This window comes from Plecotus auritus, assembly GCF_963455305.1.
Source record: "Plecotus auritus genome assembly, chromosome: 5".
NCBI classification, from domain to species: domain Eukaryota; kingdom Metazoa; phylum Chordata; class Mammalia; order Chiroptera; family Vespertilionidae; genus Plecotus; species Plecotus auritus.
The window spans coordinates 50,855,550-50,871,517 of record NC_137776.1 but is presented as its reverse complement, the minus strand read 5'-3'; the positions used below and the strand labels follow the sequence as shown (position 1 = coordinate 50,871,517).

At 38.4% G+C, this 15,968-nt stretch overlaps 1 protein-coding gene across 2 annotated transcripts in view; it reads right to left on the bottom strand.

Annotated features, from left to right (window-relative positions):
* ABCB11 (ATP binding cassette subfamily B member 11) overlaps positions 1-15,968 on the bottom strand; it is a 101,633-nt gene that overhangs the window by 75,861 nt on the left and 9,804 nt on the right. For both annotated transcript variants that reach the window (XM_080671399.1, XM_080671398.1), the window contains 4 exons: positions 14,426-14,528; positions 12,939-12,960; positions 9,652-9,703; positions 8,605-8,843 (listed from right to left, as the gene is read on the bottom strand). In XM_080671399.1, the coding sequence (XP_080527525.1) occupies positions 8,605-8,843; positions 9,652-9,703; positions 12,939-12,960; positions 14,426-14,501 (389 nt within the window). In that variant the 5' untranslated portion in view covers positions 14,502-14,528. The remainder of the gene's footprint in view (positions 1-8,604; positions 8,844-9,651; positions 9,704-12,938; positions 12,961-14,425; positions 14,529-15,968) is intronic.

Sequence of the window (15,968 nt, the reverse complement as noted above, 5' to 3'; positions counted from 1 at the left end):
GCCTAAGCACTCTTTCTCTAGCCATAGAAAATGGTCTCCTATATATTTTTCTAAAAATCTACAGTTTATTTTTTACATTTAAGGTCATAATCCATTTTGAGCTAATTTCTGAATATGTTTGGGATATCCAATTACTTCCCCACCATTTAATAAAAACTTTATTTTTCCTTCATTGAACTGATTTTCCACCTTTGTCAACAAACAGTTGGCCATATTTGCGTGGGTCTGCATTTTCTATTCTGTTCCTCTGTCAATATCATACTGCCCTGATTGCTATGGCTATATGATATGAGTTAAAATTGGGTATATTGTTTCCTCTCACTTCATTCTTCTTTTTGAAAATTGTTTTAGAACTTCTAGTTCTTTTGCCTTTTCATGTACATTTTAGAGTGATCTTGTTTATATCTACAAAAAATCTTGCTGAGATTTTGATAGAAATTGTATTGAACATGTACATCAATTTGGGAGAACTGACATTGTTACTGGACTGAATCTTCGAATTGATTAACATAGTATGTGTCTCCATTTATTTTGGTCTTCTTTGATTTCTTTTATCAGCATTTTGCAGTTCTCAGCATGGAAATCCTGTACATGTTTTGCTAGGTTTTCACATAAGTAAAAGTTTTTAAGTAGTTATAAGTATTATATTTTGAATTTTGGTACCCACATTTTTGTTGCTAGTATATAGAAATACTATTGAATTTTGTATTTTAACTCGTATTCTAAGACCTTGTTGAACTCATTTATTGGTTCTAGATTTTTGTAGGTTCTTTGGGATTTTCTGTGTTGAAATCATGTCATCTGCCAATAAAGATATCTGTAATTCTTCCTTTACATCTTCAAATATTTAATTGTAATAAAAAAAAACACATAAATTTTCTACCTTAACCATTGTTGAATGTACAATAATTATTATATCAATATTTCTTTTACCTCTTTCCTTCCTTATTGCACAAGCTAGAACTATGTTAAATAATAGAAGTGAGCGCATATATTCTTACCTTATTTCCAGTCTTAGGGGAAGGTACACAATATTTCAATATTAAGTATAATGTTAACTGTTGGATTTTTTTGTAGATGCTCTTTTTTAAAGGGAGGGTTTGCTTTTTGTTCTTTTCATCATGAATAGATGTTGAAATTTTCAAATGCTTTTTCTCATCTATGGAGATGATCATGTGGTTATATTTATTAGCCTGTTAACATGGTAGATAACATTGATTGTTTTTTCAAATATTAAACCAGCTTTGTTTCTCTAGAATATAACCCACTTGCTTATGGTGTATAATTCTTTTTGTATATTGCCGAATTCTATCTGCTAATATTTTGTTAAGGTTTGGCATCTATATTCATGAGGGTATAGTAATGTATAGTTTTCTTTTTTGTAATATGTTTGCCTGGTTTGGGTATCAGGATAATATCCTATATAATAAAAGGCTAATATGCAAATAGACTGAACGGCAGAACAACTGGAACAACCGAACAACCGGTCGCTATTATGTGTGCTGACCACCAGGGGACGTGTGCGGAACATGGCGGGTGTCAACCGCGGCGGCTTGGTAGAGCAGGTGCGAGGGGGCACCAGACCAAGGCGGGGTGCTTGTCGCTGTCATCAGGGCAAGCCTCTGGTGGTTACTAAAAATTCTTTGCTCCTGCGTGCGCTGTGGTTCTGCTGGTGCCAGCCCCGCTTGCATCTACTGCTGGTGCTGGAGCCACTGCTAACACCCACTGATGGCACCTGGCACTGGCCCCAATCACTCGGTGCCATCAGTGGGTGCAAGAAGCAGCTGCCGGCCCTGATTGCCCCTCAGGGCTTCTCCACCTCCCCCTGCTCCTGAGGGGAGATAGGGGCCAGCAGCTGCCTCTCTCACCTGCTGCCGGCGACAGCCCTGCTCGCACCCGCAGCCGGCGCTGGAGCCACCATTCGCACCCGCTGCTAGTGCCCAGCGCTGGTCCCAATCGCTCAGCACCATCAGCGGGTGTGAGCAGCGGCTGCTGGCCCTGATCACCCGGAGGGCTTCTCTACCTCCCCCTGCTCCTGAGGGGAGATCGGGGCAGCAGCCTCCACTCGCACCTGCTGACTTGTGCCAGCCCCACTCACACCCACTGCTGGCACTGGCCCCAATCGCTCCGTGCCTTCATCGGGTGCGAATGGAGCCAGTGCCATCAGCGCGGTGGCGGGAACAAGGCTGCCGGCAAACAGGGGACCAGGGGCTGTGGTGGGAGGGGCCAGGCAGGGGCACGGAGGATGGGTGAGACCCGCCCCTGTGCCTACTGCAGCCTCCCAGCCCACAGTTCCTTTCAAGGTGCACAAATTTGTGCACTGGGCCCCTAGTTAGCTTCATAAAATGAATTAGGATGTGTTCCTTTCTTTTATCTGGAAAATAATGTATAAAACTGTGTTATTATTATTTAATCATAGATATAATTTTACAGTGAAAACATATTGACCTGGAGGATTCTTTTATGGACTTTTTAAGTTATAAATTCAATTTCCTTAGTAGTTAAGATTATTCATATTATTTATACCATATTGGATGAACTGTGGTAATTTGTATTTTCAATCAATGGGTCCATTTCTCCAAGTTGTCAAATTTAAGTGTGCAGATTTGTTTAGAGTAGTCCCTTATTATTCTTTAGAAGATCTTTGCAAGATCTGTAGCGATCTCATCTTTTATTCTTAATATTGGTAACTGTGTCTACTCCCCCCCTTTTTTATTTTTGTCAGCCCTGCTAAAGGTTTCAAAGGAACAGCTCTTTGTTTTATTGATTTCCTATATTCTTTTTGTTTTTTATCTTTATTATATTATCTCATGTGCTGGCTGTTTATCTTCAGAAAGATAAACAAAATTAATAAACATTCAGCTAGACTGACCAAGAAAAAAAATAGAGAAGATTCAAATAGTAAAAGAAATGAAAGAGGGACATTACTACTGGTCTTCCAGCAATAGAAAGAATTATTAGCAAATACTTTGAACAACTGTATGCCAACAAGTTATGTAATTTAGATGAAAAGCAAAAAATTCTTAGAAAGCACTAATTTGTACATGTTAAATGGGTGAGTTATATGGTGTCTGCATTGTATCTCAATAAAGCTGTTTTTAAGTGTGGGGTCTTAAAGTGTCTAAATTCAAAAGAGTGCTTAGACACAGAGACAGTAAAGCACCAAACAGACTGTCAAATTACAGCGGGAAGGCTGGGGAGTGTTGGGGAGGTGGGGGAAGAGATCAACCAAAGGACTTGTATGCATGCATATAAGCACAACAATGGACACAGGACACTGGAAGGGTGGGATGAGAGCATGTGACAGGGGGTAGGGGAGGCTGGGGGAAGTTCCATGGGGGAAAAAAAAGGAGATATATGTACTACTATATGTAATACTTTAAACAATAAAATAAAATAAATAAAAAACAAACAAACAAAAAGAGTACTTGAATGCATAAGCTACATGTACATTGCTAAGAAAATAGACTGAAATCCAAGAGAAAATAGAGACTCAGATTTCTATATTAATGCATCCATATGTGGGGCCATTGAGGACAGTAACTTCCCAATGGCTTTGGCCATCAGCCTGCAATAAGCCTCTAATGATTCTTGTCTTCTGGTATTCACACTGTTTTGCGGTGCCTTCTCAAATTGTATCAGGGTTGGTCTGTGTGACCAACAGAATATGGCAGAAATGACAGTATGTCACTTCCATGATTTCATTAGCTTTTCAGAATTTATTTGCTCAGAATTATCAAATAGTAAGGTGAAAGATTGAAAGAAGATAAAAGAAAAGAAGTCCAAATATCAAAATGCAGTTTACTTCTATCCAATTAAAGTATAAAAACCGCCCTAACTTGTTTGGCTCAGTGCATAGAGCGTCGGCCTGCGGACTGAAGGGTCCCGGGTATGATTCCGGTCAGGGGCATGTACCTTGGTTGCGGGCACATCCCCAGTAGGAGGTGTGCAGGAGGCAGCTGATTGATGTTTCTCTCTCATCGATGTTCCTAATTCTCTATCCCTCTCCCTTCCTCTCTGTAAAAAATCAATAAAATATATTTTAAAAAAATAAAGTGTAAAATCCAATAAGTTAATCAGGAGGCCTAATGTTCTGTAATCTTTTTCAGCATTTTTCACTAAGAGCCATTTGAAAGGCTTTAGCCTATAAATTCCATCCAATAGATTACAATTGATATGTGGAAACCAATATAATAAAAGAGAAAAACTAGGAGAAACCAAGATGGCGGCATAGGTAAACACCTAAACTGCTGCCTCACACAACAATTTCAAAACTACAACTAAAAGACAGAACGGACACCATCCAGAACCACAGGAAAGCTGGCTGAGTGAAAATTCTACAACTAGAAGGAAAGAGAAAAGCTCACAGAGAATTGGAGGTACGGCAAAGGGTCTTTGTGCGCGCAGAGAGGAAGGGTGGCTGAGAGTCTGGCTGACTTTCTCTGGCGGAAGGGGGAAGGAAGCCCCCGACCGCACTGAACCCCAGTTCTGACTGCACTGAACCCCAGTTCCGGGCGAGCCCCTGGGGACCCACGCTCTTACGGGGGGAGTCTGGACTCTCGGGCGGAGACTCGAGCTGGGGAAGGCAGAAGTCTGAAGGCGCGGCGTGCCAGTGCGCACAAAGGCTGCGGAGGTTGCCACAGGCTTTCCCTAGTGGAAGGGAGTCGGAGGCTCCTGACCGCACTGGGCCCCAGTTCTGACTGCACTGAACCCCGGTTCCAGGCGAGCCCCTGGGGACCCATGCTCTTGTGGGGGAAGTCTGGACTCTCGGGCGGAGAATCGGGAGCTGGGGAAAGCAGAGGTCTGCGCGTGCACGCAAGGGCAAGGCTGCCAGGAAGCCAAGACTGTCTGCTCCGCCCTGAGACTCCACCCCATCCAAGCCGAGCACAGAGGCTATTGCAATTTGGTAAGTCTAATCCTATAAGGCTGTCTCCAGCACCAAACTTCTCCCAGCATAGACGCAGCTGATCCTTACAGCCAACTGGCCTGGAGGTCAATTCCTCCCAGTGATACCAACAACAATCAAGACTTAACTACAACAAGGCTGTACACACAGTCCACAAAGGGGTGCACCAAGAGTGTCCACCTCAGGTTAACTGGGGAGGCCGACCCACTGGGCCATATAGGAAACCTAGCACACAAATTTACCCTACCAACTCAGGGAAGCAGTGAAAATGCGGCATCAAAGAAACAGATCACAAACGAAAGAAATGGAGGAAAACAAACGACTGGATATAGAATTCAAAACCACGGTTATAAGGTTTTTCAAGAATATCCTAGAAAAGGCCGATAAATATAACGAGACCCTCGAAGATATGAAAAAGGACCAACTAGAAATTAAACATACACTGACTGAAATAAAAAATATTATACAGAGACCCAACAGCAGACTAGAGGAATGCAAGAATCAAGTCAAAGATTTGAAATACAAAGAAGCAAAAAACACTCAACCAGAAAAGCAAAAAAAAGAAAAAAGAATCCAAAAAGTTGAAGATAGTGTAAGAAGACTCTGGGACAACTTCAAGCGTACCAACATCAGAATTATGGGGGCGCCAGAAGAAGAGAGAGAGCAAGATACTGAAAACCTATTTGAAGAAATAATGACCAAAAACTTCCCCCACCTGGTGAAAGAAATAGACTTACAAGTCCAGGAAGCACACAGAACCCCAAACAAAAGGAATCCAAAGAGGACCACACCAAGACACATCATAGTTAAAATGCCAAGAGCAAAAGACAAAGAGAGAATATTAAAAGCAGCAAGAGAAAAACAGTTAGTTACCTACAAGGGAGCACCCATACGACTGTCAGCTGATTTCTCAACAGAAACTATGCAGGCCAGACGGGAGTGGCAAGAAATTTTCAATGTGATGAATAGCAAGAACCTACAACCAAGATTACTCTACACAGCAAAGCTATCATTCAGAATTGAAGGGCAGATAAAGAGCTTCACAGATAAGAAAAAGCTAAAGGAGTTCATCACCACCAAACCAGTATTATATGAAATGCTGAAAGGTATTCTTAAAGAAGAGGAAGAAGAAAAAAGTAAAGAGAAAAATTATGAACAACAAATACATATCTATCAACAAGTGAACCTAAAAATCAAGTGAATTAAAAACCTGAGGAACAGAATAATCTGGTGAATATAATAGAATCAGGGGCATAGAAAGGGAGTGGACTGATAATTCTCAGGGGGAAAAGGGTATGGGGGGTTCATGAAGAGACTGGACAAAAATCATACACCTATGGATGAGGACAGTGGGGGGGAGGTAAGGGCAGAAGGTGGGGTGGGAACTGGGTGGAGGGGAGCTACGGGGGGGAAAAGGAGAAACAATTGTAATAATCTGAATAAAGATTTATTAAAATTAAAAAAAAAGAGAGAAAAACTAGCTCCTACTATTAAACATGCATGCTTATGTTGATAAAATCATTGAGTTGCCTTGTATAGTCCAAGACTGATAGACCTATTATGATAGGTGGAGAAATTGGACTTTTAATGATATACTTTTTCAAGAAAGCAAGTTGCAAGGAGTTGGATAATTTGGAAGGCATATTAACTACTTAGAGGGAAGAAAATGTCCTCTCCCTTTTCCTCTGTCCCACCCAGCTCCATTTTCTCAGTGATCTTACTACATGAAAGCTAAACAAACATAGTAATTCAGAGGTGTAACAGAATTAATGACAGGGACCATAATAATTCACAATTAAAGTATTTAACTCATCAAAGGAGTTCCTAGTAAAGAAATGGTCCAAGAAAGGTGTGGTCTGCACAATCTGAGTTATCATATGAATTTTTTTTACATGTTTGGTATCATGTGGACTCAGCTAAAGCCAGTGAACTTCTGAAAATCACTATTTGCTTTTCATTATTTGCTCACCTTGAAGTACATGACCTAGTAATAGTGAATAAAGCCTGAGTAATGGATATTCCACAGTGAATTCCTTTCTAATGGACATTGGTGATGCATAATAAAGATAGATTCATTCTTTAATTCATTTAATAAATATTTATGAGCACTTGGTGTCACAGATATATCTCTAATTTTGATTTATTTATTTATTTATTTATTTATTTGGTAAATCCTCACCCAAGGATATTTTTCCATTGATTTTTAGAGAGAGTAGAAGGGGGAGAGACACAGAAAGAAACATCAATGTGAGAGAGACACATCGATTGGTTGCCTCTCGCACCACCCCAGACAGGGGTCGGGGATCAAGCCTGCAACCAAGGTATGTACCCCTGACTGGAATTGAACCAGGGACCCTTCAGTTCAAGGTCCAACACTATCCACTGAGCAAAATCAGCCAGGGCAATTTTGGCCCTTCTAATAGTTATTTCCAAATTTTAAAACATAATAAGATATACTTTTAGGAATTTTCCCTTGAAAAAAATTATCTTCATGATTGTTATTAAGGACTTGGGTCTATTTACATCATAAAGAAGTCTGAATGCATTTTTTTTCAAAAGGGGGAGTGATTAACTTTACATTTTGTAGTCATTTCATTCTGTAAAAAGCAGTTCATCTCTGTCCTCCAACGTAAATGAAAGACTTAAAAGATAGTCACTGGAGATAGTCACTCTTTCATACAAACTGTTCTGAGTCTTACTTCTAAATTTAGAAAAGAAACATATATATATATATATATATATATATATATATATATATATATGTTCAAAATATGTTCAAAAATTTCTGGTTAAATGGGTGAATGAATAAAATGCCGTTAAGAGTAGATAATGTTATGGACAGAGTGATTTAGAAGGGTTTTTCATAATCTGGAATCAAGCCTGTTAAAAACTTTTTAAATGAAGGTGAAAAATATAAATTTACTTAGGAAAGCCATTCCAAGTGTCTTTCTAGCCAGGATGTGCCCTGCCCTTGGTTCTTAAACCTGAGCATGTGGGTTCATATGCGCAAATGACCTTGTTCTGTCCCTGAGGCATTGTGAGGCAGGCTGCAAAGTCCAAAACAGTGAATCAACCTGTGTACCCGAACTCCACTGATTACCAGGCAGCTATTGGGATTATCTCAAAGAAAACAGTAGTAGCACAGCCAGCTCTGGCTAATCCTGCATGGTTTCCTTCTGTTCTTGACACCATGCCACTCTTCCATAGAAATTCAACTACTAACTGAGACCAGTGGCCCCTACTCCAAGGCCTCTGGCATACTAACAAAATTCCCATTATACAGAAAAGGCTGGGGATCATTAGCCATGACCACAGAAGCTAAGGAATGGATGAGAGCTAGGAAAAAAGGAAAGGAAGTCTTGTATATAAGACATGACATAGGACTCAAGTAAAATCCATGGGTCATCTTCTTTTGGCATTAAGTATTGGTAGCCCCATCCTCAAACCTATACACTACAAAGTGGTTAAATTTGGATGTTGCATTTAATGGGCAATTTCCAAATATGTTTTTTGTTAGCATTTTAAAACCTGGTAAGATAGGAGAACCTCAGGGCAGAGTAATTTGTAAAAATGTGGGTAAATTTATGTTTCTGTGTACTCTATATTAGATACCATTCCAGCTCAGTCAATATGTTCCCTCTACACATTTTTAATTACAACTTAAGATGTGAACAAAAAAGTAAAAAATAGCAGCCTACCCACAAGGCATTCCATTTGTCACGTTCTGGTTGAGGGAGCTGTTGGTCCACACGATGGTGTTATTTACACATGCTTTTCCAGGGATCTGGAGCTCTTGTAATTCGGTTTCATAGTCAATAAAAACATCTGTCATGGTGCCAAAAATGAGTAGCACGCCTGGATGGGCTAGTCCATGGAGAAATGCACATAAACCTCCCACAAACATCAGCCAAATGTCAGTCGTTGAAGAAAATCGAAACTTGAAAAACAAAGGATTCAGAGATCATCTATGGGTGAAAAGCAGGAGAGGTAGGAGGACTATTTAATTTTAGTTACTAGATTCTGATAAACAGTATTCAACACCAAATTTTGTGGGATCATCATACTGAATAACAGAGATCTCACTAATTATATCAAAATGAATGGTATAGCAGTTATCTAAAACATTAGACTCTTACATTGTCAGTCCATGTTATTTCTTTCCTGATCTCTGAATTCAGTTTATCTCAAGAGCTGACTTTATTAGTCTTATTACCAACTGAAAGAAGCCAACTTAGCTATTTGTCCACAACTTATGAGGGAAACAATCACTGGCACTGATACCATTGCCATGTATTCTACGTAGGACATTCAGCAATAACATACATTGACTCCTAGAACTGATAATGGCAATGAAGAGTGCCTATTTGTGCTTAGAAATGCCTTCATCATGAACAATTTGGAGAAAATACGTATACTGTACTATTCCTAAAGTCTTGTCATAAGAATAAATATGCACAATATGATTTATTTTGTGATGATTTTCCTTACTAAAATTATAATTATAAACATAGTGATTATTTTCCAGGACACTTTTCTGATCTACTGAGTAAGATTTGTGTGTTTAATCAGCAATACATTTCTAATTGCTAGTCAGCATGTTATCACATAGACAAAGTTTATGACTGAAAAGGGAATCACTGTAGTTAAAAAATCTGCCAATATGAGTAAAGATTTAACACTTCCTCCACAATCTGAACGATTCATAGTTACAAAGCCTATGTCATAAGTCAGCACAGTCTTATTACCAATTGAAAGAAGCCAACTGGACTGCTGTCACCTTTCTTCTCATTTTGTAACCTGAAGAGAGAAAATAGGGATTTACAGACCATCCTTCCCAAACAATGAGAAATTCTCCCTAGATGGTAAGTCAATGAGTCATTTTTTAGCAAGAAAAAAAGCTCCCTCTGGTTGAGAAATTCTTGCCAAACCTGGTATCTTAAAAATAAGCTTTTATTCTTCAGATTTACCTCTTATAGAGATTTCAGTATAGCTATATTTCATGTTCAGGAGAGATTTGTTGATGTTTTTCAGAAGGCACTGAGAGAAAATAAAAAGTACTCCATACTCTCAATTATACTAATAAATAACTATTAGAGTTCACCCTTAACTCTTGATCTATTTCTTTTTTAAAACATTTATTTATTTATTTATTTATTTATTTATTTATTTATTTATTTATATTGTTGACAGTATTACAGATGTTTCCCATTTCCCTCCCCCCTTTTTGCCCCACTCCACACAAGCCCCATCCCACCCCAGGCCTTCCCCACACTATTGTCTGTGTCCATGGGTTATGCATATATGGATATATTTTCTTAGGTTAATTTTTTCCCATCCCCTCCAACCCTCTCCCCACTGAGATCTGTTATTCTGTTCCACTGGACCTATTTTGTTCGTCAGTTTATTTTGTTCATTAGATTCCACATATAAGTGAGATAATGTGATATTGACCTATTTCCTAGTGGTTGGATTACTCGATTTAAAACTTCCTTCTAGCACTTAAAACATTTTACAACTACATTAAATAGTGTTGATGTGATGAAAAGTTTCCCTTAAACTCCCATACTTCCCATTAAATTATGTTTCCTTAGTATTTCTTACTCATTTTGTTTCTCAGAAAGTTATACTTAACCCATCTTTGACCTTCTCAACTCCAAGGATCTCTACTTCAGCTGAGTCACTCATTCATGGATACACCCTGGACCTTGCCTTCACCAGGAACTACTCTACTCCATCACATACTGAGACAGCCCAGGCATCTTGTTTCCTCACTTCCTTCTCCCTTCCACCACTATTTGTCATCTCACATGAGACATGCAGTCCCTTAAGCCCTCCATTTACTTAGAATTGCTAAAACTCATAATGATTTGCTTCCTTCCCCATGCATTCCCAGGTCCCACTGCCTGCCAATTGAACCATACTCTCAACATCATCCTCAATCATTTTCCCCAAAACCTTCCTTGGAAACTTCATCTCTGCATCCATCCCGCATGTTTGCCATCTTCTCCTGAAGCCAGGCTGCTGGGCTGGCTGGAGACAAGATCTCCACCATGTGAACTGATGCCAACATTTCATGCCATGCCTAGCATTTGGTTACCCTGAGTTTCCTTTCCAGCTCAGAGTAGAATCCCAAGTCCTTGGTGAAGTATTCAAGGCCCTCCATGGTCTGGCCAACTGACTCTCTGACCTTGTCTCCTCTTACTGCATGCCAATTCTTGCCACCTGAGCCATATGGCCTCTTTACTGACCTTTGTCCATGCCAAATTTGTTTCCTCCTCTGGGCATTTGCACTTGCAATTTTCTCCCACCAGAATGCTGTTTTATCTACTTGGTCAATTCTCTCTCCTTCTTCAGACCTTCCCTCATAAGTCACCTTCTCAATGGGGCCTTTTCTGGCCAAAGTTGGTAAAATTTCAACTTTCCCCCACATCATTTCATAACTCCATTCCATGTTTACTTTTTCCTTTGTGGAAAGAAACTGATAGATTATCACTAGCTACCATGCTATATATTTTATTTACTTATGGTGTTTATGATGTGTCCCTCACTAAGATGAAAGCTGTAAGCTCCTCAAGGGCAGAATTTTTTGTCTAATTTGTTCTTTTCTGTACCTCAGCACTAATTTTAATGCCTGACATCTAGTAGGCACTCAATTAATATTTGTGAAATGAATGAATGAGAATGGTCTCCAGCCTTAGCTCATGTACTTTATCCCTCTAGAGATTGTTCCTGTTCCCCCCAGCAGCTTTATCAAACTTTCACTCTTACATTCTCATTCTACATTATTACATCTCCTCTAAAAACCAAAGAAGAAAAAAAGGAAAAGAAAGAGAAAAACTAATAGACACAGACAATAGAGTGGTGATTGCCAGAGGGATGAAGGGAGAAGGAGGGCATAGGGGAGCATAAATGGTGATGGATGAAACTTTACTTGAGGTGGTGAACACATAGTATGGTATATACTAGGAGATGTGTTATGGAATTGTTCACCTGAAACCTGTATAATTTTGTTAACCAGGTCACCCCAATAAATTCAATTTTTAAAAGAGTAAACTGAAGAAATGTATAAATAAAAATAGAAAACAACGAATTCATTCAAACTTCCTGATCATTCTCTCATTGCTTTTCAGCTACATTCACACCCATTTTTTATCTCTTTCCCACCCAGTGTGATTCTTCTAGGCGCAGGCTAGTCCTACCACTTCTAGTCCAAATAATGTTACCACACCCAACACCTCCCTCTGCCATGAATTACTTACTTAAAATTTCTTAAATACCTTCAACCTCTCCCTTTCTACCACCTTTATTTCAGAAACTTGCCTGGCACCTCCCAAATGTCTTCTAAATTAGACTCCATCTAATTTTACCGTCATGCCAATGTATGATTAACTAAAATTTATTTTATACAAGAATTTAAACTCTTGAACTAAAGAGGAAAATGTAATAATTAAGTTTTAGGTATCTGCTATTTGCTTATGGAAGAATTTGGGCTTGGGAACCTCCCCTGTACTCACAAAATCATACTTGTACACCTTCCCTACTGTTTAGGTTGGAAATTCTGTGCTTTTCCTGGATACACAGGGGCGATTTAGACCTAGTCTAGAAGGGATATTCCAAAAGGTTTTTGAAATCAAATTATAATAATGTTTTTTAAAAAAATAATGGATTATTTATACCATTTTATAAGAAGTGTAATGTACATAAAAGTATTTCCTCTGCTGCCCTAGCTGGTTTGGCTCAGTGGATAGAGCGTCGGCCTGCGGACTGAAAGGTCCCAGGTTCGATTCCGGTCACGGGCATGTACCTCAGTCGCGAGCACATCCCCAGTAGGAGGTGTGCAGGAGGCGGCTGATCGATGTTTCTCTCTCATCGATGTTTCTAACTCTCTGTCCCTCTCCCTCCCTCTCTGTAAAAAAATCAATAAAATATATATTTTTTTTTAAAAAAAAGTATTTCCTCTGCTTTGTGCCTATCATAGGAATATTGTGAAGTTATTCCAGAAAAAAAATGCATTGTTGAAATAGTCACTTACCGTGAATTCTTCTCATTGTTATCTGTCAGAATAAAAACAATGCACAAGGCAGTTAATAATGACTAAATGCAACATAATCATTTACAATTTTGCTCTAGAAAAACACCATTCCTATAAATTATTTTTTTTATGTAACATAGCGAAATGATTATTTGCTTTTTCTCCTTTTTTATTCTCTCTTTCTTTCTGTACATATACATATATATAATGAAGATGTTATCTCAGGATTAGGGCTGCAGGCTTGATTACATCTCTGCATGACTTTTCTTCAGGATATAAAATATTTGTATCTTCTGAGTATCAACTAGAGACCAACATTTCTAAACTAAATGAAGAAAATATGATTTTTTTGAACTACCAAGTAAAATAAATATTTATTTATTATTTGGTTCTTTAGAAACATCAGAATTTACCCACTTATAATTTAGACCACAAATTAACCAGACTGTATAATGCTTGTTGCCACTTGCATGCCAGTAGAAGCTGTGGGATTGAGCTGCATATTACTTTCCCAGCATAGGTCAGAGCAGATGGAGGGTAGGAAGCAAAAGGGTCTGAGTGGGGAAACCATAGGGAAAGGAATCCAAGGTGCTAATGTCAACCATTACCATGGAGCAGCACATCCTGATCCTCCTGGCATGTTAATTTAATTGAATTAAGAGTTAAGTGGCATTATAGTACAGATAGAGATTAATATCTTGGGTTTGGGAATTAAATAGAACTGGGTTAGGATTATGGCTCCATTATGAGTCATGGGATCTTTGCCAAGTTTTAAAAAGTGTATTCAAGTCTTAGTTTCTTCTCCTGTAAAATTATAAGATTTGTTTAAAACAATAAGACTTGCCCGACCGGTGTGGCTCAGTGGTTGAGCATGCACCTAGAAATCGGTTCGATTTCTGGTCAGGGCATATGCCCAAGTTGTGGGCTCCATTCCCAGTAGGGCGCATGCAGGAGGCAGCTGATCAATGATTCTCTTCATTGATGTTTCTGTCTCTCTCTCCCTTCTCTCTCTGAAATCAATAAAAACATATTTTTAAAAAAATGATAAAACAGTAAAACTTGTTTAGAATCATCTGTGCTCACTACATGCTAGCTGCTAGCCCCTTTCCATTCTGCCAGCACAGTCTTGATACAGTTCCTCTTGGGAAGCAGTGCTCACAGAATAACTACTGCTATAATTAATTATTACAATATATGAATAAAGTTAATAATCATAGCCCATGCTGGAACAACCCTACTCTCTCTAGGAAACATATATTAATAGATACTTCCATCACCCATACTTTATGCATCTTTACCTTAACACTTTCAGACATTCCATTACATGGATTCTAGGGAGAACCACCCATTCATGTGTGAGAAACATGTTTGGTGATAGTTCTAAATATTGTTGATTTGTCTCTGCCCCTTGAAACCTCACTAGTTTGTTCCACTTTTGTTCTAACCTGTCACTGTGCAGTAGGCAGTGAGAGAAAAGGGCCACTTACATGATCCATCTGACTCAAAACCATGATTCTCCTCTCCAAATTTCTTCACACTGCGAAGAATTACTGAGTCAGACATGGCAATTGCAATCTGCAGCCAGTAACCCTATAAAATAAAATAAAATAATGATTACAATGATCTCTTTTTTAACCAAAGTAGCCAAATGAACGAACAACTTGGTTCAAGAAATAACCTTCTCTAACAATCTCATGAAAAGCAGATTTAAAAATATATAGTATCAGTGATGAGAGAGAATCATTGATTGGCTGCATCCTGTTTTCCCTACACTCGGGATGGAGCCTGCAACCCAGGCATGTGCCCTGAATGGGAATCAAACTGTGACCTCCTGGTTCATAGGTCCATGCTCAACCACTGAGCCACGCCGGCCGGGCAAAAGCAGATTTTTTAAGTGATTAATAACTCCATGAAAGAGTCTAATTATTAGGAAAGATAAACCCAAATCATTGATTATGGATTTCTCAGGCTGATGGATAGCTGTTTTTTATTTATCTGTACTTTCTGCTTATCTATTCATCCTTCCTTCTTTTCTTTCCTTTTTTTTTTTTTTTTATTGGTAAAAGTAAAAACCACTAGAAGGGCAAAATCAATTGGCAACATTCATGAGTCAGTGTGTCTAACCAACAACACGCAATACTGGTGGGGAGCCCTCAGTGCTCCTTTGTAAATACAGCAAGTCAGTGTGAACCAGAAGAGCCGCTATCCAGCTCATTTTATAAAACAAGTATAACCTTGACATCAAAACAAACAAGGATGACATAAAAAATTATAATTACTTTTCAAAATAGATTTAAAATCACTAAATAAGATATGTTAATTATAATTCAGCAGTTTATGAAAACATAATGAGCAATGTTAATTCCTATGCACTGAAAAATTATTGATCATTTTGATATATGCAGAAAAAATATTCAATAATAGCAATATCCATTCCTGACTTAAAATCCTATAAAATTAGAAAAATCATTATTTTGCAACCCAATAAATAAATATAGGAAAATGACCAGCAATGAGTACTAAAACCATTCATTGAAATACTGGGGAAGAGTAATTATCCAATAGTGCAGTGTCGTGAGGATGTAAAAGAAAGACGTTAGATTAAGTCATCATAGTTCCTTAAGCTCCTTTTGGCTGTGACAGTCTCTCATACTTTTCTTGTTTTGATGACCTTGACAGTTTTGAGGAGTATTGAGCAGTTGTTTTGTGGAATGTCCCTTAAAATGACATTAAGTGATATTTTCTCAGATTGGACAAATGTGTATTTTGAGAAGGAAGACCACGAAGTGAAGTACTCTTCTCATTACATCATATCAAAGCTACTATCAACATGATATAATTAAGCAGTTTATGAGGTCAGTACAACTAAAAAAACTAGATGAACCAGATTCAAAATTATTTTACTCATCAACAAAATTTTAATATAGAAATATTACATTCAGAGACTGAAAATTTTACTGGTTCTATCGATTCTGAAATTTTAACAAAAACAAATTTTCATAAAGCAAAGAAAGAAACTCTTTGATAATG